The following is a 22,692-nucleotide window of genomic DNA, read 5'->3' as shown; positions in this document are numbered from 1 at the left end:
AAATACCGTGCGCTAAACACGGGCACTATAATTTAAACTTATAAACTTATAGATTTCCTGAACTACTTCTGTCACGAGAAGAAGTATTATTTCTTTCATTTGTCTTGGAGCGTATTCTCCAATGTTCAGCCACTGGTTTCGTGCAGTTCATTAAACTCAAGTTCTGTTCAAAATTCAGATTTTTTTAGCATACATGTGGAAACAATCTTGCCATGTATCTGCAGGTACTTTACTATATTTATTGGCATAAAGTTTTTAAGACTAACGCTCCTAAAGCATCTGATATTCAGTTCCGTCCAATGAATTAAACTTAATTTCGTTAAACTCAAAGATTAATATTATATTGTGGGTCACGGACTAACAACTGTGATTCGTAACACTATGAGAATCTATTATATTTTTATTAGTTAATGTTATAATTAAAAACACATTACAATTAATTATTTAAAATTAAAAATTCAAACGTCACCAGTGTGCGAAGCACGGGCCAGATTGCTATAGGCTAATAACAATAATAATAATAATGTATTGCATTCATGATTATACCAAACAACAGACGGAGAAAACGAACAGGATCTATGCAGCGGCAAACTTTCGTGAAACAAAGATGACGGAGACGGCATAATAATATTTTGGGCCCTAAAGAAGTTGGGCCATGGAATACACACCTTTTGGGTTTCAAGAACCACATACAATTTGGGCCTTTGTAAACTCCAATCAGTTATATAACTACGCGCCTCTGTATCTCTCTTCCGTGCCAAAACCCTAGCCGTTCAGGTACGTCTCCCTCGTTCTTCTTCGATTCATTATACACATCTATACATACATATATGTATATGCCCTAATTATTTTTGTTGCTATTGTTACAGGTGAAGTATTACAGGTCTTGATATCGAACCATGTCGCCGGCTAAAGGTACTTGTTCATTTTTATGTTTTTTGTGATATGCTGTGTAGTAAATCGATCTGAATGTATTGTGTGTGTTTGTATAGTAATTGCTGCCATTTATTTATTTTTGTGGATGTTATGTTGAGTATGCTTGATACATAAATTTGTTTTTTTTATGTTAATTGTGGAAAATGGGTAAGTGGTTCAAGGTGAAATGCTATTTTGTGAAATGATATGTTCTTTGAGTCATAGTTATATTTTTGTTAAATTCGAAGCGGCAATGTGTTCGTATAAACCTTCTTTTAATTGTTGGTGTAATGAAGAAGAGAACTATATGTGGATTGCTTGTAGGGTTTCTCTAATAGCGGTTAAGCTCCAACTGAGATAATTTGCGGTCTTTAGCTGTTCTTTTTTATTTGGGCACTTTTTAGTGTGTGTCACTACTAATGAGCATAGCTTGCACTTTTGTACTTAAAAGCAATAACAAGATACAATGCAATTAAATGCTGTTGGACTTGGGTAAATACTAATTGTGGAAAATATTGAACTAAATAAGTGATAATTAGCTTGGGTTTAAGTCATTGATGTTTCTGTCAGTGGATGTGACCAAGAAGTCAGATGCAAAGGCGCAGGCACTGAAAACAGCAAAGGCTGTGAAATCTGGCACAACAAAATTCAAGAAGGTCAAGAAGATCAGAACCTCGGTCACGTTTCACAGGCCAAGGACCCTGACCAAGGACAGGAATCCCAAATATCCCCGTATCAGTGCAACTCCAAGGAACAAGCTTGATCAGTACCAGATCCTCAAGTACCCGTTGACCACTGAATCTGCAATGAAGAAGATTGAAGACAATAACACCCTGGTTTTCATTGTTGACATCCGTGCCAACAAGAAGAAGATTAAGGATGCTGTCAAGAAGATGTACGATATTCAGACCAAGAAGGTCAACACATTGATCAGGTAAATCGCTCAGTTCATTTTTTTGCTACTTGTTTGCATTAAAGTTTCTTGTTAAGTGGTTAAAAATTACTAAGATGAAACTATATCTGGGGTCTATAAACTGTCATATAAATTAGCTTAAATTTTGTCTCTTCAATTATTTGTTTTCCTTGAATGTTCTTTTCTTTTGGGTCTGGGTTCTTTGAAATTGTTTTACCATAACATATATTTGAGTTGCACCAGTGTGAACTTTTGAAGTTTGCAATAGCTTTAAATTTTGAATGCAGTTAGTGCACCTTTTTTTGTTAATAGTGTAAAGATTTTGTAAATGAATTAGAAATGATGACCCAAATATGTATGTTGTGTATTATATGAGGGAATTAGTCTCACACCTGAAGAAAAGTTTGTTTGTCTGGGATTGGCCCTAAGGACCTTTTGTGTGTGGTGCAGAGTTTCTTTTTAGGTATTGCTTAGTTTTTATTCTTCATAATTTTGCTTATATCCCTTGTATAAGACTACGAAGATAATTGGGAAATCATGTTCCACTTGGATAACCTGTATCACTGTATGGGTCTATCTTGTTTTGCTCGTTGAAAGTGTTTACGTTTCTGTATAACTGTTATTACGCTTCATATGTACTATTACTTCTATATGTATGTTCGGTGCTAGTTAACTCTGGTGGTCTTCTTTGTTGTGTTTTTGCCATAAGAGGAATGTGTTAAAAAGAACTTTCATTTGTTGTATTCCAGGCCAGACGGAACCAAGAAAGCCTATGTTAGGTTGACTCCTGACTATGATGCATTGGATGTTGCAAACAAGATTGGTATTATCTAATCGACTTGTTACGATCTGGAACAGTTGTATGGTATTTTGCTAGAATTACAATTCGTTTTCAAGTTTGTGATGAGAGATCATTTCCCGTATGTATCTCAAAGATTTCTCTTTTTTTTAGTTAACTGTTGAACTGTACCTGGAAGATTTTCTTTGTTATATTCTAGAATATCAATTTTGAATTTCTTATTCCTAGTTCACTTCTAATTTAAGCAAGCAATTGTATGACTTGTATATATAGCCCTTGTTCATCTTGGGTTTATGTGTAAATATACAATGTTAAGACAGAAGCTAAGTTGTGTAGCTGATGTTCAGAGGAGAAACTGGGAATGCCAACAAAACTATGATTGTTATATGGGAAATGCTAGGTACCCCAAAAAGTATTCTCAATATTTTTTTCAAATCTAGTTGGCAACTTGTGATTGGTTCAATTCTCCAATTAAAATGAGTAATCTGGCACGTCATTTGGAAAAAAAATTAGAAACAAAAATTGGGATACGTGGCACTATTTTTGTTATATTTCTCTTTTGGGATTACTTAAAGAGATCAAATTATGGTAGAATGAGAACTTGATTGAATGAAAAGGGATTTAACTTTGCAATTGTAGTTCGAACATATATCTGCAATTTGCATTACTGTATAAGCACCACATATAAAGGTTATATTTATACTCCATGTAAATATTTAGCTATGCTATGGGCATGCATGACCATTGGCCCATGTTATTTTTGAGGTCCTTGTTTCACATAAACCCAAGATGAACAAGGGCAAAAAAAGAGATTTTTAATGTACAAAGGTTTTGTTATCAAGAGCATATCCGAGAGATTCTTCATTTAGACTCTTAATTTGAAATTTGAGAAGAAATAAAATTGCTCCAATAGACTCTTAGAGCATCTCCAATCTTACAAAACTCTTAGGTTAAAATTGAGTTGGCATACCATATATAAAAAATATAGCTAATATGTTGAAAAAAGCACACCCCAACCACATGAAACTGTTATCTATAATTTTAGCCAACCTTCTATGGATGACTATATTTGTCGAACCTTTACAGGTCTGTAAGAAATCTGTAGGAAGATTGCACATTATTTATTACCATATCGAACTGATATATTCTATTATAACAATCTAAAATATTAATAACATACTATTTTTAAATTAGAGCCAACCAATATAGTCAATACCATTGAAACAAAATGTCTTACAGGTTCAACAAATTTTACCTAATGTCTTACAGCTCCCATTTAGCTAATGATTATAGCCAACGCCATTGGAGATACTCTTAGTGGCTCTGTAAATCACTAAAAACCTCTTATTTCTCTCTCCTCTCTCCTCAAAATTAAGAGTCACCACATAGCTCTTAACTTGTTTTTTGACAATAAAAAATTCCTTCCCTCCAATTTCCTCCGCGGATACATTAAAAACTCAATATTGGATCTGAGCCCTTGAAATCTAAATCTAACGTCCCTCATACAGTGTGTCATATAACCCCTTCCCGGCAATCGGTTGGTAGAGAATATGACCCTTTAATTAAATCACCAATTTCATTCCCCTTTCCTATACTCATTTGAGTTTTCTCTTTACTCAGTGGCGCAAATATCGTATAAAGATTTTAAATTTTATTTGAATAGAGGATACAGATCATTTCCAGCAAGCAAAGGCAAACAAAGCTGAATCAAGTGATCGACTGAGGCAACATGCAGATAGAAATCGAATTTAACTGAGGAAACAACATTAAGCTTAATAACAATTCAAGAGTCTGTACATTTTCGATGCTTCCCATCTTCATTTCTTTGGTATGATGGGTCGAAGGAATGATAGAAACTATATCGCTATGTTGATGAAAATTATAAAATCTTACAAGAACTATATTTTTGTGGATCATTTAAGCAAGATCAGTTTAGCGTGTTTGAGAGCTGCGAGATCAATACAGGAAATCTGCAGGGAGACATCATCATCAGGCCCACGAAATGTACAATACTACAATGTGAGGCGATGACTATAAGCTCATCTCTGCAGGCAAGCTGAGCTCAAGGAAATACAAGCTGCAAAGGTGAAACAGAAAGTTCAGGAGAAATTGCGGCAGAAGCAGCTCGAAACAAAGGAAATGAGAAGAAACTACAGAAAAGTATAAGGAAAGTAATAGCCTATGCAAATTTCATTCGAGCTGATTCTTTCCTGATTTTCAATTAAAATTATTATCCATAAAGGACTGACAGATGAAATTGAGATTGCATGGAAATTATTATTTTTAATCATCAATACAGAGTAAAAAGATTACCTGGCAGACATGAAAGCCATTCCAAAGAACACAGCCTTCACAGCTTGCTTTTGCCCAGCATAATCAAATGCTAGCGGCAGCATCTCATGCAAGGTTAGAAAAGCCATCACCCCACCAACTGAATGAGCAAATCACCAAAACAAATGTTAATACATCAATTTATAGTGTGTCGAGTTTTTTCTTTTTTCTTTTTTTTTTGTGGGGGGGGGGGGGGGGGGGGGGGGCTGTAAGTACCTGCTCCCAGTAATCCGTCAAGAATTTCAGGATTTAAGCTAGACGGAAAGAGATAGGCTGCAGTTCATTCAATATAATGATATGAAAATGAGGTTCAACAAATGCAAAAAACCAAACGTGGCTGTGTAAAATCATCATTTCTAGTATCTCTCTCTCTTTTTATAAATTGTAATGGTAGGCAGCCTAGTATGCAATGAGAAAACCTACCTACTATAATTACACCCAAGGGCTCAGCAAGCCCAGAAATTGTTGCCAGTTTGAATGCTTGCCATTTACTGAGGCACAAACACAAATGAATGACCGCAAATATCATATAATCTTATGATTAAGCATAAAGCAAAAAGACTTACCTATTCGTTGCAAAATAGACAGGAAGCGCAACAGCGACACCCTGAATAAGGAGTAAAATAAATATATTAGGCGAAGTTAGAACAAAGTACACTTCCTTCGTTTTTATATAAGTCTGCACCTCAAAAGTCAATAGAGAAACTGGTGGAGCTAGGTTAGTTGCCTTAACAAGGCTCATGTTCTGTTTGGCACTTTATATCATTAAAATTTTGGGAGAAGTTTTACACATTAGAAGAAATTTTTACTACCAAAGTTAAAGAAATATGTAATGTGTAGATTGATCAGCAAAAGCAAATTCACATCATAATAAAATCTCATATATCATCAGACTGGAAATGACATGTAATACCTCTGGGATGTTGTGCAAAGCAATGGCCAGTGCCAAGTTCAGACCAACCCGGAGACCCTACAATTTATTATTTGTAAACAAAAAACATTTAATTAAATAGCACCAGAATAAAGATGTTTAGCTATTCAGTTACAGTCTGTAAGTCATTGTCATTATGCTTTCTAAAGTTAATAGGAACCACAGAAATATAGTAAATGGGGGCTTCTGCAGTACACAAAGTAGCAGAAACACTACAGTGATTAATCAAGGCCTTCCAATCTCTAGACAGTCCCACAAAGTCATCAATAACAAATTGGAAATGACATCAAGGAAGCTGGCTTGGGTCCCGCATAAAGGAGAGCATGATAACCATCACCAAGGTGACTTAGCATTTGATACGTTCATCATCATTCTATAGTCATAAGAGATTGATCAAAACTTATTACACAATTTTATTGGAAGATGATAAAGGCTTGTTTTTATGTAACACATTATCAAAAATCTATATGGTTTTGTTCAAACATATTATGTCTTTAATTGACATACCATAGTTCATGAAACTTAGAGGATTATGAAAATCTTATGTCTTCAAAGAATCAAAGACAGCTAGTAGATGAACTGACAAAAGCACCTCAAAATTTGTCGGCTTAATTATCAAAATTATGCATGAAATATAATTATTTTGAGTTTAAACCTTGTGAACTTCAAAAAATTATGATACCTTGATTGATCCAAGAAACACAGCCATACCCTCTGGGAAATTATGCAAGCTAATGCCTGCAGGAGTGTGCAAGTAATGGAAAATTTTAAGGCTTTGAAGTAAGCCAGAAAAACAATGACTCCCATATAACACATTTGATATGTAATTTAAAATTTAGCTATACTTGTCACTTAGTACCGATACTATCTATGGTTTATAGCTATACAGTGGAAAGTACATGCTTAAAAGGGTAATGGACTACACTATGTTAATCACTTAATCCTCTCATAACTCACATAATATACAAATGAATGTGAAACAATTATGTTTGCCAATGAAATGAACTTTAAAGATCTAAACAAATGCCATAAACTATATGGGCACTATCTTTTTTGGGAACGTGGAAACTTACTACTTAAATCAAATCTCGACAATTTCAGCCTTCCAAGTAACTTATTACATAATCATATCTCAACAATGGATTTACTGCAACAGGATGTAATCATCAGTCACTTCACTCATGAAAACATATACATGCACAAGTACAGGCTTCTGCAGATATATATACACATGCATGTCCTATACAAACATATATACGCGTCCATATATAAAAGGCTGCGTGTGTAAATATGAAATTTGTGGAACAGGAAAACTATTGGGTAATTCATCTTAGTACTACTCTCGAAAAACAACAGTTCATTTTACTTATGAACATATCACATGCTATGTAAATGCTTAGACCATAGTTGTATATAAGCATATATGTATATGTCTATAAAGATTATTTGGGTTTCAAGCATTTAAAAATGTCATCTGAAATGGGGTATAAGATCAACCCAATCTAGTATTCAAAAGAGATCACCCAGACCATTCCCTTCCAGGTTGGGTCAGGGCCATGATTACATGCTCCGATGGCCACATCTAAGTATAACCATGTACGTTGCTGGAGCTTTTACACACCTTATTAATAAAAAATGTGTGCCAAGAATAAAAGCAACATAAACTGGTAGATTCAGAAACATAGTACTGTACTGAACATGAAGAATACTTGACACTGACATACAAGAGGGCTCTCATGTTGCATTTGCTTGGACCTAAATAGAGTGGAATGGACTGGGTGTTGGGTGCAAAAGAAATGTGGACACAAAAGTATGCACAAACTTTATTCTTCCTCTTTGGGAAAGTTTAAACAGAATATCATTTCTTCTTGCAAGAGAATTCCCATTCCATTCTCCCCTTAATCACAGATGTCAGTATGTCACTATTTGTCTTTAACAGCGCATCATTTTCTTCACTCTTATATCATATCATGTCTTTCCCTTCCCTTTCACCTCTAATATTTTTCATATATGTCATTTCATCTCACCGATTCCATTTCAACCAGCCAAAACCAAAATAGATTCTCAAAATTATATGAAAGTCATTATGCACAATAATGCTCTAAAGACACAAACACGTAAAGATCTCTAATAATCACGGGTCGTGGAAATTAATGTGAAACCAATCAAAGTGCTCTAACTGAATTAACAAAGGAATCTGACCTACTGCAGTTATGATCCCACTGAATAGAACTTGGCGACGATGCTTTCTCATGTCCTTGCTCCCTCCAGTACTGTTTTTCTATTCCCAAGCACAAAAATACTTATTTCTTCCATCTTTTCAAATGTAGGAGTACCAATTCCTATGTTACTAACACACAGAAGAATATTAAAAGATGAAAATGAGATCTTTATAAGAAGACATCAGACCTTTTTACTTTTTGAATCTGAAGTGGGAGAAAGCGTAGGTTCTGGGATGAAACTGGCAATGATAGCAAAGAAAATAACACCTCCAAAGAACTGTCATCACAACCAATAGATGAATAGCTATAACAATACCAAAGGCGGATCATCTAGGATGATTTTGATTCATTAAAATACTGAAGAAGAATGCTAACCCAAAGATTCCCCTTCAAGAATCCAATGGAGTTAATAGCATTATGAGCCAAATCAAAGAAAGATATGCTTAGCATCAGACCAGCAGCAAAACCCTTCAAACAAAAGTAACGATTAATATGTATTCGAGAGTACAAAGTTATTTTAAGAAAACCTCTTAGGCAAGACACCCATGGCCCATACTCCCACCATTACAGTAATAACTAATAAGTAATGTTCAATGGTACAAATTTATTAAATAGCATATACAGTAATAATATCACTTAATCTTGAAAATAGACTATCATAAAATTTAGATGATTCCACAACACATAGGTTAGATGACTCGTAGAAAAATAAAACAACATAAGCTGCTTGGACATAAATTAATATAATAAAATGGATCACCTGTAAAAGTCCCAACATTTTCAGATTTGGAGTCTCATTGAGTACTACAAATAGAGCACCTGTTCAAAATGTGAAGTTCTGAAAATTAAATGACAAACCTAAATAAACATTAATAACTTAATAATTGACGATATTTACCATCAAATATCATAGACCGCTAACAGAAATCTATTCATCCCGCGTAATTTTCCAGTGATGGACTTATATAAACAATTATGAAAGGCCTGCTGACGGCTACTGCATAACGCCTAGTATATGTTAAAAAAAATTTAATTTCACTATATAACATGTGACGGACGATTACTATGTCACTCGTAAGCAACATCTTACATTGCTAATATCCCTTTTTCTCTTCAAATTTAACAACTCACTTGAGTTGTTTTTCAAAATAATAGAAATTACATAAAGTTCTTAAGTTGATGGGAAGAGGATATAGTGATATACAATAGCTCTTTGTTGTTTTGTTCATGAGCCTTTGTCTTAGGTATTTTTCTCTCTATACAATAATGTGACACCCACATATCATACAGGGGTGTTTGGCTATTCTTAATTTTCAGAAATGAGAACTTATTCTCAGAACACAAGATTAATCAAACACCAATTAGATCTGAATCACCCAAATTCTATCTTTATTATTGTGATTTTTCAAATAAACCACCGTAATTAAATCCTGTCATGCATTACAAGTCCAAAAGAAGAAACAAAATTATGGTGTTACTGTTGAGCAAACTGTCTTTAATAAGGGAGGCGCTGCCAATTTCATCATATAAGTCTCATTAATGCCAAAGACATCAAGAATTAAAACAGCAGTTCATTAAGTCAGAAAACTCTTAGATGAAGAGATCAAACCACAAGAGAGCAAGTATTTTATAAGAGTTTATACCATCAATACTCCAGTGTAGAGAGTATAATTGAATCATTTTCAGGAGAATATAGAATTCATATTATTTTACCAAGTGAATGCAATTGATACTTGGCAAGCTATTGACCTAAAAAGTGCCCTATATAAATGCCAAGTTTGGACTTGGCAACATTTATATGGTTTACATATTATTGGCTAAAATGGTCTAATAATTCAAAAGTGTCCATAACATTTCTGATTCATTGAGTCTAACACCTATTACGTACCATAATCTTAATCTGATAATTTGTCAACCCTGAATCTCTGCCCATACTTTTAAATTTTCCCGACTTACAAACAGTAGCTTTTGTTAATAGGTGTTAGAATCAATGACTCAAATTCAATGGAATAACATACTGAGCTTCAGTACATAACAAGTCTAAGTTCACTGAAAATTAATTAAAAAAATAAAAATCTGCAGCATATATTCAAATAAAATTCTAATTATCGCAACCTTGGCAAATTTTATAGCAAGGTCCACAGAATAGCAGCTAAATTTTCGAAAAACAAAACTATTGGAAACATATAACAATAGTACAAGTAAAGTAAAATCAGATTCTAAATGGCCTGGTACATTACAATTCAGATTAAACACCCAACTTAACTAGTGCCCAAAAAGCAAATCGATAATACGATGATTAAAAGAATTCACTAATATAAGTAGACAGAAAAACAAAATGTAATAAATGCAATAATTGAAAAATGAAAAACTTACCAAGAGATGTACTCATACCACCCACAAGAGAAAGAGCTAAAGCAACCAAGACCTGGGAATCCATGAGATTGTTTGTTGAGCTTCAAAGTCAAAGCCCAGAAAATTGAATTCCCAGATGAATTGGGGTTTATATTGTTACAGTAGAAATGAAAAGGGGTTTGTTTTATAATAGAATACAAGTGTGAATTGAGATGGGTGGAGTCCACCTGGGCTTATATACACGTATTATACATGTACGTAGATGTTATGAAGTGGGTTTTAGAGGGAGAAAGGAATAATCAAGCAAGGAAGAAAGAGATGGTTTCATGGCGTTGGACAAGTAATGTGAAAAGAATACTTGTTTGGTTTCCTATCCTCGGATTCTAACAAAAAATGATACTCCCTCCGTCCCAGTCAATAGTATACATTGGGGGACGGGGGCGCGGCACCGACTTTAATGCTTCAATATAGTATAGTTCTGTAAATTATTTTTAAGATTTTCTTTTTTTGTATAAAAGTATAACATTTATATTTTTATACAAAAAAAGAAAATCTTAAAAATAAGTTGTAGAACTATGTTTTATAAGAGCCTTAAAAAGCGTGTCGAGCAGTGAAAAAGAAACGTATACAATTGACTGGGACAGAGGGAGTGATTTATTTGACAAAAAAGCTTGCTTACTCCCCGATTTCTAAATAAAAATGCGAGGTATTAAAAAAAAACCCAATTTTTTTCTAATATTCATGTGTCACCTTTTTATAGGATTATGGATAGAGAGCTACGTGATCTCATCAATATAATCATCCCAAATTGACACATCACCTTTTTAGAAATATTTCAGAGAAACTAACATAGGTTACGAGGGGTGGTAATCTCAAACACGACACGAAACCCGACCCAACTCGAAATCTGATTTATTGAGACATAATTCCGAAATTGACCCGAAATTAGAATTTCATTTCTAATAACTTCAATTTTCAGTTTTATTCAATTTTAAGTGATTTTAACTTGACCTGAAATCGACCCGATTGCTGACATGAACACGACCCGTTATCCGAAATTGCCATCTCTCTGGTTACCTAGCATTGCCCATTTCTAAATATATCCAAATACACGTGTTCGTCGTATTTGTTTCAAATAATTATACTAATAAAAACTTTCAATCGAGTCACTAGTCGTTACGAACGTTAACTCTTGGACGGAAAACTGAGTAGACTTGCTTACATTGCAGATTGGCAACCAATGTGGCTGCTCACTTCATTCAACTGTTAAACCCCGATAACTATATACACCCATCCCAACCCGCTCCAATATTCATAATCCAATTATAGGCTTCTTCTTAATCATTTTGACTCTCCTTCTTCATCATTCCTCCACGTCCATTTATTCAAAAAGCTCGTCATCTCCCCTAACCCATCTACCCACACCATTATTCAAACCCCAACCTCTTATTTCAATCTTTATCATCACTGGCTAGCCACCGTACTAGTTACCACCCCTCTCCAATGACACTCAAACAGCTGGCTAACACCCCCAATTGAACTCACCACCGCCGTCTTATCCTATGTTCCGCCCACTAATTCTACTTCCCCTCCTACTCCAAATCTCTCACATTGCAATGAACCTCTCTCATTTTACAACTCTACATCCTCCACCCGCACACTTCCCCTCGACTCCACCCTTTGCCCTCGCCCTTGCCTATATAGCTACTACTATCATCCAAGCATTCAATTTACACAGCAAACAGTGCACAAACATAACACCATGAACCCATACCAACGTTGTATCCATTTCGAAACTAGCTCGACATGTCATCGAGACACCAGCCACCACGGTCTCCTTCAATCAATCGCTACTAACAATACATACACCATCGACCCACACTAATGATGTATGATTAGGGGGTGGAGTTTGTAAATAAAAGATATACAACTAAGGGCAAGTTATATGTATTTATCGGGTTTGTGTTGGATCGGGAGTCAGTATTTATCGGGTTGTAAAAACTGATGTGTCACAATTTAACGGTCGACCGTCTAAAGTCGACCACATTTAACGATTGTAAAACATTCAGCGTGTTTAATGAGTCGTGTGAAACATTTATACTGTTAGGTGATTTGGTTGAAAATTTTTTTGAGTTTGATGACCAAAGTGAATATTTGTAGTCACTTCAGTAATGAAAACGCCTAACATTTAATATTTTAATAAACTGTTTTCTTACACAGATTTTTACACTAGTTTAATAACAATAAAAAAAATTTAATCGATATTTTGACATGTATGCTATAAAATGGTGGGCTTTACCAAACACCGGAAATAACTAGAAAGTGAGAATAGTATAGTGGGTTTCAGCTGAGTGGCCCATCTCATAATAATCCATCCGGCCTCATTCCAAAGTCCAAACTGATTCAATTCTCGAGTCTTGTCAAGAACCGCCGGGTGTTCTCAGATCTTTCACTCTGTAACTCCTTCCCGAAATTATAATTTGCTTGAAATTCGGTTGGATATATATATAGCGGTTACATTCTTGGTGGGCTTAGATGCTCTGTGGCTTGTGTTTATATTCAGGTAATTCATTTGTTTTTGCATTTTTTGAGCAATTAAACCCTCATTTTGCATTTGTTAAACCCTTTTAATTGCTGTATATATGTACTGTTTTATCAGCTTGTTTGAAGCTGATTTGGGGTGTGAATTTAGCTCATTTTGATTCGTATAGACATTGTTGGATATATTAATTTGATTCAGTGAGTGTTTAAGTGATTGTGGTGATTTTGGTTTGATGGGTTTTTTGGTATGTGGTTAAAGATTAGACATTGATGAGTTTTAGACAAAATGGGTGTACTTCACTTCTTGATTGACTCATGCCATGTTCACTGTGGCTCTTTTTGGGAAAAGGGTTGTGCAAAGTATGTACATTTTTTGTGGAATTTCGCGTTCTTTTTGCGGGTTTAGTGCGAATAGTGATGGATTACATGATGGGTTTAGACGGGTGGAGGAGCATTTGAATTTGGATGGAAAAGGTTGTGATTTTGGTTTGGGGTCGGATGAGGAACCACTTTTTTCTTCGGGGAGGAGGTTCTTTGAGCAAGCAAGATGTGATGCTCAAAGGGCCGTTGAGGTTCTTTTTCGGGATGGTCCGACATTTGATGCAAAAGAAGCTTTGGATGATATGGAGATACGGATTTCGGAAGTTCTTGTGAGGGAAGTTTTATTTATGATTTTGACTGATATTAATAATGCAAATAAGAGTAGGAATGCAAGACTGGGATATACGTTCTTTATATGGTCTAGTCAACAAGGGAACTATAGTCATACAGTATATGCGTACCATCTGATGATGAGGATTTTTGCAGAATCTAATGAATTAAAGGCAATGTGGAGATTAGTTGATGAGATGATTGAGAGAGGATGTCCAACCACAGCACGTACATTTAACATTGTAATTTGTACTTGTAGTCGAGCAGGCTTAGCTAAGAAAGCTGTAGAGAGATTTATAAAATCAAAGAACTTTTATTTTAGGCCGTTTAAACATTCCTTTAACGCAATCCTATGCTCCCTGCTTGCAGTAAACCAGTACAAGTTGATTGAGTGGGTGTATCAGCAAATGTTAGTTGAAGGTCATTGTCCTGATATTTTATCTTACAATGTCCTCATGTCTGCAAAATATAGGCTGGGAAAGTTTGATGAATTTCATGGTTTATTAGATGAAATGGCTAGGAATGGCCTTTCTCCAGATTTTCACACATACAACATTATTCTTCATGTCCTTGGGAGAGGGGATAAACCAGAAGCAGCATTTAATCTTTTGAATCACATGAAGGAAATTGGTATTGAGCCAACTGTCCTTCATCTTACCACATTGATAGACGGTCTAAGTCGTGCAGGAAATTTGGATGCCTGCAAGTATTTTTTTGGTGAAATGAGGAGATATGGATGTATGCCTGATGTTGTTTGTTACACTGTCATGATTACAGGAGTAATTGTTGCAGGAGATCTAGCTTCAGCTGAGGAACTGTACAAGGATATGATTAACGATGGACAGGTCCCAAATGTCTTTACCTACAATTCAATAATACGTGGGCTCTGTATGGCAGGGAGGTTTAAGGATGCATTGCATATTTTAGAAGAAATGGAAATCAAGGGATGTAGTCCAAATTTCCTTGTGTACAATACCTTAGTTAGATGTTTAAGAAATGCTGGAAAGCTGTCTGAAGCTCACAAGGTTATACGAATTATGGTGGAAAAGGGCAAGTATGGCCATCTTATTTCGAAACTTAAAAGACATAGGAGACAACGAGGTGGTTAGCTAAGTACACTATATAGTAGCCACTTGTCAGTTCTCGTCAGCATTCTAGCTAGATTGACAGCTCTGACTCTCTTCTTTGGTGTACAATGTAGCAACTTCTCTCAGGGGAAATGTAAGTTGAATATATGTCATTGTTTCGACAATACTTGTCTTATAAAACAAAATTTTCGTTTTGATCCAATATATAATTTGCAAGGCCTTTAATTGTCTGCTAAAGAAAACTCTTGTTTTTTCCCTTATGACTGTTTGCCGGAGTTCAATATGTTTTCACCCTGATTTTCTCTTCCATAAAGCATATGCATCTTCTCAAACTTACGTATATGCTATCATCTCTAGTATGATAAATTTGTGCTTTTGATCTGGGAATTGAATGATTAATAAAAACATTTCACATTAATATCTCTACAAATGTAAAGATTATCATGCTACACATGCATTTTTATTGGCGGCATAATTTAAATGGAAATGAGTCTCAAACATGAGATTCAATAGTATTTTTAGAGTTGAAATTAAGAATTCACCAGGGAAACTGAATTGAAGAGAAGCAGAGTTGAACTAATGTATTTTGTAATCATGATATGACTGAGACTAAGAATGACAATATATTTTAAACTGTTTCTGAAGAAAGCTTGGTGAATCATGCATGTTTTATGTTCAGTTTAAATAATGACGAGTTACTACTTACTAGAGTTATGGATCCAGAGAATGAAAGCACGCTAATTGCTATTAAAAGATTAATGGCGTGAACCTTGTTACACATTGCTAAGGGCAAAACTATCCTGTCTTTCATTCTTTGCCATGATTCCAGTGAAATGTAAGGTATAATGGTATATGGCCTTTTTTTACAATGTTCAGCTGATATAATTCCGCACATTTGTTTCTGTGTACAAGGTGTATTATGATTTTGAGCTTCAGCAAATTTGTCATTGAGGTCAGTTACCTATCAGTACTACATACCAGTATAGTTACTAGTATGAGCTTCAGCAAATTTGTTGTTGTGGTAAGTTCCCTATGAATACTACATACTGGACTACTTACTAATATGAACAAACGAGACTACTCTTCGTAAAACTTCTACTTAATCTAGCCTCATCCCGCCAAATCACAAGGCCAAATGGAATGCCAGAGTTGAAGATGACAGGTTAGAACTTACCCTGGTAGGAATTCTTGCTTTGTAACATGCTGCTGGTTTCTTCGTTTTACATTACAGGAATATATTTATACCTTTGTGATGGAGCGCTTTGTTAGAGAGTAATAAGTTGAATGGCTTGATCGAGGTCGGAGAGCTAATACAGTAATAAGTTGAATGGCTTGATCGAGGTCGGAGAGCTAATACTGGTTGAAATGCCTATGTGGGCACCTGAGTAAAGAATACTGTCCTATTTTGAAAGAAGTTTGGTGGATATAGAAAGCCAGGATTCTAATAAGGTTTATGCAATTATAATATGGAATTCAACCAATATTTCATATGCTATAGTACAAAAACTATAATCTGTACAGTTTTCTCTTAACAAAAGTAGAAAGAAGTAATGATCAAAAATTTCAATGACAAGTAGTGAACTAAAAATTTACAGAATGGCCAAAACAACATTACATGTTTACAGACTGCAGAACTCGGAAATATCTCTGTACTTGTATTGTCTGTCAAAACTCGAGGCAACCCTTTAGAAGATCCAGGCCCTCAGCAGATATACTCCTCCGCCTTTGAGATCTGGGAACCTCGATTTTTGGTGGTGGGTCTGATGAAAAACAGACGACGACGACTGTCAAATTATCACAGGAGTTGCGCTTTAGGGCCTCTTTGACAAGCACTCTTGAGCATTTCTCAGGATCATTGTGCATCATTAGCTCCTTTCTCACAACAGTCACAGCATACTGGCTGCTCATTACATCCCAAAGACCATCACAGCCAATTATCAAGAACTCGTCTTCCTTTGTTAAGACAACCTCTTCTATTTCTGGCTCAGAGCTTAAGGGACAGGGTGAACCTTTAGGACCTTTCATGTGCCAGTCTCCAAGAGCACGAGCAACGGATAGTTGTCCGTTTAGATATCCATCGTAAATGACTCCCCCCAACTTCTCTATTCTTAGTTTTTCCGAGGTGCAGTTAGGTTTATGGTCCTTGGACAGTTCAATTGCTCTTCCGCGTTTACCTAGTACAGCTCTTGAGTCTCCGGCATTAGCAATCAGCATGTTCCTGTGGTAAATTACAATTCCGATATATCAAAATGTTAAGTAAATGGAAGCTTTGTTTTGTATTTGGTTGGCAAGAGCCCCAACCGACATGTAAAAGAATATAACACCTATAAGGGGAGCCAAGCACATTTTCGAAAAACACGTGTATATCTCCAAATTTTGCGGTGCACTATACTTTTGTAAAATTTAAAATGGTGGAAACATGTAAAATTTAAGGGGGACACGTGTCCCCCGTGTCTCTTACTAGATCTACCCCTGCCTATGAATGCTCACCGCAAAAACACGATCAATATGATGATCTTTTTATCAGTTAGTGTTTCAGTATAACACATTAGTATAAGTATCCATATCAACCTGCCTATCCCATCTCGAGATCGATCTTAGGGGTGAATTTTTGTTCATGTTATATATGTCTCCAGAACTTAAGGGTGATTTTTTTGTTTATCTTCTATATGTCTCATGATATCATGCATAATACGAAAAACGTGTTAATCGGAAGCAGCTTAGTTCCTCACCTTCCCAGTACAAGGGCAGTCAACGCTGTGGTGCCTGAGGATTGGTCTAGGGATTTACTATCTGCTAATGCATGATCAGCCTTTACAAAAGCATTCCTAACAGCAACTTTCACCCCTACTGGAAAATGTGAATCGCCTACAATCAAGTTGAGGATGTTCTTGCTAGTGTATGATGCAGCATCGACTCCACCATGCCCATCGAAAACCTGAAGATAACATCGCAGAAAACATATTAGTAGAATGACCAAAACCAATTCAAAGTAGTAGAGTGATATTGTTAGATTGGACTACTAATTTAAATGTGGCTCAAGATGAAATCATCCATAAAGTCAAACACTTTGTGAAGCCGAGTACATTATGTAAAACACTATCGAAAGGATCCAAATTGATCATCCATTGGGGAGAGTACAGTAGGGAGAACACTTTGCATATATTTACAAGCTGAACCAAGTCTCACAAGATTTCACTGAAAGCTTTCAAGGCACTAAAAATATTATCAGATAAGTTGCTCGCAAGAGATTGGTGTGGATACACTTCCTTATACATTTCAAACTCATATTCAAACGATGCAAGAAGATGATGAGCATAGTAATTTTGCTATAGCTGGTCATTACTCATGAGTTGCTGATAGACTCTAATGGTTGTATCATATGATGGAGGAAAAACATAAGGGAATTGATGTAAAGGTCATTTTCCCAAAAAGGCCTCTTGCACATACTACTACTAATTAATGAATCCACAGAATGCTAATATCAGTTCCCTACTTGAGGGGTTATCATCGGCTAATATGTAAAGCAGAATATGAGCAAGTTAGCTACCCCATAAAAAGCGCCAGGAGAAGGGAAGTTTGAAGCTCCGCCAAGACACTCATGAAGATCATCTACACAAATGAACTCATCCTCCATGTATGGCTTTGGTCCAATCTCAGAGCAGCTACCCGATCTAAGTACAGGTATAAACTCAGTTTGCTCAACAGGCGGTGACTTCATTTCAACAGGATTTTCCTACAGTATGATGCACAAAGAATGATTAGTCCAGAATCACCATCAAAACTAAATTAATAAAGCTATATATGACCAATATTATAAAAAAAGTGGCAATAGATTTAACACCAGACACACTTTTGGAACCATACGACAGAATGCATCCATTGAACAAGTTGTACTCTCTAAAGATCTGATGAAGTAAAACACTCAGTTTATATCCGAAGAACCAACCTAGACCAGGTTAATCATCTTACTTATTTTTCAAATAAGTAAAATTTGGCTCTTTCATGGAATCACACAATCAACAAATGAAAGCAATCATTTCTCTATGAAAGAAAGTATGAAGTAAAACACAATAAAAAAACATCCAAAATCAGAATACAAGGCAAAATGTGGATGAGCAATGACAATAACATCATACCAACTCAGAATTGCCTGCCAACATAGCTTGGCTAATACAATGTCGCATAACAGGCAGATCATTTCTGGGAGGCTTCCCCGCCTTCCCTTGGCACGAGCTCTTCAATTCCTCGCAATCATCAACTTCCACAGAATACACACCACCATCCTTATTGCATCCATCATCGAATGAGGCACATTGTGGCATCACATCGGTGCCCGGAACCATCATCATTACTCCCAACCCCCCCAATTCAGTCCACATACAAACACAACATGTGCACAAAACACAGCTCCAAAACCAAAGAAACAGCTAATTACCTCAATGCATGCACACACAACAGACAGCTGTGTTTCTATTTGTTAATGCAAAAACAAATAATGCACAAGAATGGATAATTTTGAGTAGATTATTGTCACCCTGCATTTTACAAGAAAACAGAGGAAACCACATGCCAAAATGCAATCAAGATTGATAAAGATTTCAAAAGCCCACAAGAAGGTAGGTGTAGAAGATCAAAAGAAAGCAAGAAAAAGATGAAAAAAAAAGTAAAAGATGAAAATGGGGTAAATGTGGGAACAAGTAAAGAAAGTAACTTAAGGCAGAGCATTGTAGTAGGAAAAGGAGGGGCATTCACAGAGTTTGTTCGGTTTTAATAAAACTTTTGCATTCACAGAGTGACATCCCCTGCTTTTACGCTCATCTTGTAGTTGTATACATTCACATGCAGCCCCGTTAATATGTTTCCCCATCCAAACATGAACTGAAATATAATATCAGGAAAATGCCCCTGCACGAAATTGGGTACTCCCTTTGTGCCGCCCGGGATATATGTTTGCGCGTATTTCGAAACTTTTATAAAAATATAATTTTATATTCTTTTCTTAAAATTTTATTTTTCATAAAAATTTAACATCAAAACTTTTATTCAGAATTTTTTTCGAAAATTATTATAGAACTATATTTTAAAGTAGACTTAATATGTGTGTCAAAATGTAGTGTATACAATTGAATGGGGTAGGACAAAATTATTTTCAGCACATGTCACATTTTGAGTAAAATGAGCCCCTACAAAATTATTCATTAGGCTATTTTTTGGCACACATTTTGAATCTCCAATAAAGTATAATTTCATAATAATTTTTTTAAATTTATTTTCTCTGAATAAAATTTTGACGTTTAAACTTTTAATAAAAAAATAAAAATTTAGAAAAAACATTATAAAACTATGCTTTATAAGAGTCTCAAAATACGTACAAATCGCGAACGTAACAACCTACTCTAAAATGTATCAATTAAAACATTTCATCTCAGTTATCACATATTTTTTACAAAATGTAGCACTAGTTTTTTTTTTTGATCAAAGGAAAAATTCATTAACTTGGAAATTCAGAAGATAACATCTCCAACAATAAATCTGGAGGAGATACAAAAAGATTGTAGTTATTTAACAAACATGGGACTCTTGCCATCAAGTGGGCAGCCTTGTTTGCTTGCTTTTTAACATGAAGAACCAATAGGTCAGCTCGATCCTTAAGCTTCTCCTTACACTCATCAATGATATGTCCAACTTCTAACTGATATGCATCCTCAGCACCTAAGGCATGCACCACCAATTGTGAATCTGTTTCGATGACAACATGCTGAACTCTAGTACTATTAATCCATTTAATTGCCTCGCAGACACATGTGGCCTCGGCTTCCATAACTGACACCTCACCTGGTATTTTCATGTTCTTCCCTCGAATAAATTGCCCTATGTGATTTTGCATTACCATACCCACTGTGAACATGCTTTCACCAGCCTTCAAAGATGCGTCAACATTTAGTTTGTAAGTTCCTATATCAGGAGGCTGCCACTGTATTTGATCTTGGTCTTCTGTCTCAGGATGCATAATACTCGATCTTTCTTTTCTCTTGTTCGCTTCTCTCCACTCCTGCATCGTCTTAGCACTCACCTCCATGGTCACTGCAGGTGTTATGATTCTGCCTTCCCACACCCTTTTGTTTCTCGAGAACCAAATACCTGAAAGCACATTAGTCACACTTAGGATAGTCTCTTCTATCTCTTTGCTAATCAAATTCAACAACCACTCCGAAGTCAACTCAGTCTCCTGCATATTGATATTAAAACCTGATATACTCCAACATTCTGCAGCAAACGAGCACTCACAGAATAAATGCCTGAGATGTTCGATATCTGTACCACACATTGGGCATAAAACTGTAGTCTCCACTCCTTTGCTTCTTAGGATCCATCTGACTGGGATTATGTTTCGACAGAAGCGCCAAAGAAAAACTCTGGTTTTGTGAGGCAGCTGCAACTTCCACAATCTGTTCCAACCCTGAGATTCAATCATATTGTCAGTACTAGCATATCTTGTTTCCCAGTACCTATACCCTGATTTCACTGAATAAACCCCTTTATGCGAACCAGTCCAAGCCAACCTATCTTTAACTTCAATCTGCGGAATTCTCGTTTGAATAATCAAATTGTTGTCACCTTATGCACATCCCAGACTCTGCTATTAGGATGGAAGTAAGAACACACCTTTTCATTTCTCACAATATTGCGATGATCATCCTCAACTCGAAAATCCACTTTGCCTTTCAACCATGGATCTTTAAATATGCAAATATCCTTGCCATCACCTAGCACCCATCTAAATCCATCTTTCAACCTCTCTTTGGCCTCCCATATACCTGTCCAGATAAAGCTAGGATCGACACCTCTGCTAGCCTGCAGCATGTGTTTATCTGGGTAATATCGATCTTTAAACATACGAGCAACCAGCGTATCAGGATTGCGACTGAAATTCCATACATGTTTGCCTAGGAGAGCAAGATTAAACCCATGAAGATCCCTAAAACCTAACCCACCTTTGTTCTTAGCCACTGCCAGCCTGGTCCAAGCCATCCATCTCATTCCTCGGCTATTATTGCCACTAGACCCCCACCAGTAGCCGTTCATCAGCCTTTCAATTTCGGTACATAAAGATTTTGGAAGTAAAAAGCAAGACATGCTATAAGAAGGAATTGTCTGAGCCACATTCTTCACCATGACAAGTTTTCCCGCTTTAGATAACATTTGATTACTCCAATCTTGCGTTTTCCTCCACACTCTATCTTTGATGAAGCCAAACACTGCTTTCTTTGATCTGCCAATAAGAGATGGGAGACCGAGATACTTGCTGTCCCCCAGTTCATTGTGAACCCCCAGAATGTCTTTAACCTCTTGTTGCTTATCCCTTCTGACGTTGGCACTAAAAAACACACCTGATTTTTGATAGTTCACCACCTGGCCTGATTCATTTCCATACTCATTTAGAAGGTTCTTAACCACTTCTGCTTCTTCTCTGTTGGCTTTGAAGAACAAAAAGCTGTCATCCGCAAAAAGTAAGTGTGTAACCTGAGGAGCATTCACAGAAATCTTGCATCCATTAATTAGACCATTGTTAGCTGCTCTTGACAATGCTTGAGAGAGACCATCCACACAGAATAAGAAGAGGTAGGGAGATAGAGGATCTCCTTGCCTCAAACCACGCTTCGGAACGATTGGCCCAATCAAACTCCCGTTAAAAGCTACCGAATAGCTTACTGTCGAAACACACAACATCATCCATCTTATCCAAATGCTATTAAAACCCATCATCTGCATTCTTCTCTTTAGATAACTCCAGTCAACTCGGTCATATGCTTTTGAAATGTCCAGTTTCAGAGACACCTCCCCTTCTGCACTTCTATATTTCCTCTTCATAAAATGTAAAATTTCGAAGGCAGCTAAAACATTATCAGATATGTTTCTTCCGGGAACAAATGCTGATTGAT

The 22,692-nt window shown here is 36.0% G+C and overlaps 4 protein-coding genes across 5 annotated transcripts; 2 read left to right on the top strand and 2 right to left on the bottom strand.

Annotated features, from left to right (window-relative positions):
* The first annotated feature begins 670 nt into the window (after positions 1–670).
* Positions 671–2,848, top strand: LOC108192531 (large ribosomal subunit protein uL23). Its single transcript, XM_017372114.2, has 4 exons — positions 671–777; positions 870–915; positions 1,486–1,849; positions 2,578–2,848. The coding sequence occupies exons 2-4, from the start codon at positions 900–902 to the stop codon at positions 2,660–2,662; spliced, it is 465 nt and encodes a 154-aa protein (XP_017227603.1). The 5' UTR covers positions 671–777; positions 870–899; the 3' UTR covers positions 2,663–2,848.
* A 1,526-nt stretch (positions 2,849–4,374) lies between these two features.
* Positions 4,375–10,907, bottom strand: LOC108192259 (zinc transporter ZTP29). The gene is made up of 12 exons (XM_017372112.2): positions 10,488–10,907; positions 8,872–8,930; positions 8,487–8,579; positions 8,299–8,388; positions 8,092–8,170; positions 6,572–6,627; positions 5,872–5,928; positions 5,525–5,565; positions 5,382–5,449; positions 5,175–5,231; positions 4,941–5,058; positions 4,375–4,704 (listed from the first exon to the last, which is right to left on the bottom strand). Exons 1-12 carry the CDS (start codon positions 10,549–10,551, stop codon positions 4,659–4,661), a joined length of 828 nt encoding a protein of 275 aa, XP_017227601.1. The 5' UTR covers positions 10,552–10,907; the 3' UTR covers positions 4,375–4,658.
* A 1,893-nt stretch (positions 10,908–12,800) lies between these two features.
* On the top strand, positions 12,801–16,219 carry LOC108192743 (pentatricopeptide repeat-containing protein At3g60050). 2 transcript variants are annotated; one of them, XR_010285819.1, is made up of 3 exons: positions 12,801–14,879; positions 15,659–16,044; positions 16,088–16,219. XR_010285819.1 is itself a non-coding variant. In XM_064081897.1 (2 exons), the coding sequence occupies exon 2, from the start codon at positions 13,328–13,330 to the stop codon at positions 14,765–14,767; it is 1,440 nt and encodes a 479-aa protein (XP_063937967.1). In that variant the 5' UTR covers positions 12,801–13,029; positions 13,126–13,327; the 3' UTR covers positions 14,768–14,966. The 2 variants fall into 2 exon arrangements, 1 of the variants encoding a protein (XP_063937967.1); XM_064081897.1 differs by lacking the exons at positions 15,659–16,044; positions 16,088–16,219 and having other exon boundaries at positions 12,801–13,029; positions 13,126–14,966.
* Positions 16,220–19,605, bottom strand: LOC108192369 (probable protein phosphatase 2C 47). Its single transcript, XM_017372136.2, has 4 exons — positions 18,886–19,605; positions 18,297–18,482; positions 17,479–17,684; positions 16,220–16,964 (listed from the first exon to the last, which is right to left on the bottom strand). The coding sequence occupies exons 1-4, from the start codon at positions 19,126–19,128 to the stop codon at positions 16,412–16,414; spliced, it is 1,188 nt and encodes a 395-aa protein (XP_017227625.1). The 5' UTR covers positions 19,129–19,605; the 3' UTR covers positions 16,220–16,411.
* Positions 19,606–22,692: the final 3,087 nt, after the last annotated feature.

Source organism: Daucus carota, chromosome 7 (genome assembly GCF_001625215.2).
Source record: "Daucus carota subsp. sativus chromosome 7, DH1 v3.0, whole genome shotgun sequence".
Lineage (NCBI taxonomy): Eukaryota > Viridiplantae > Streptophyta > Magnoliopsida > Apiales > Apiaceae > Daucus > Daucus carota.
This window is presented reverse-complemented; position numbering and strand designations above follow the sequence as displayed.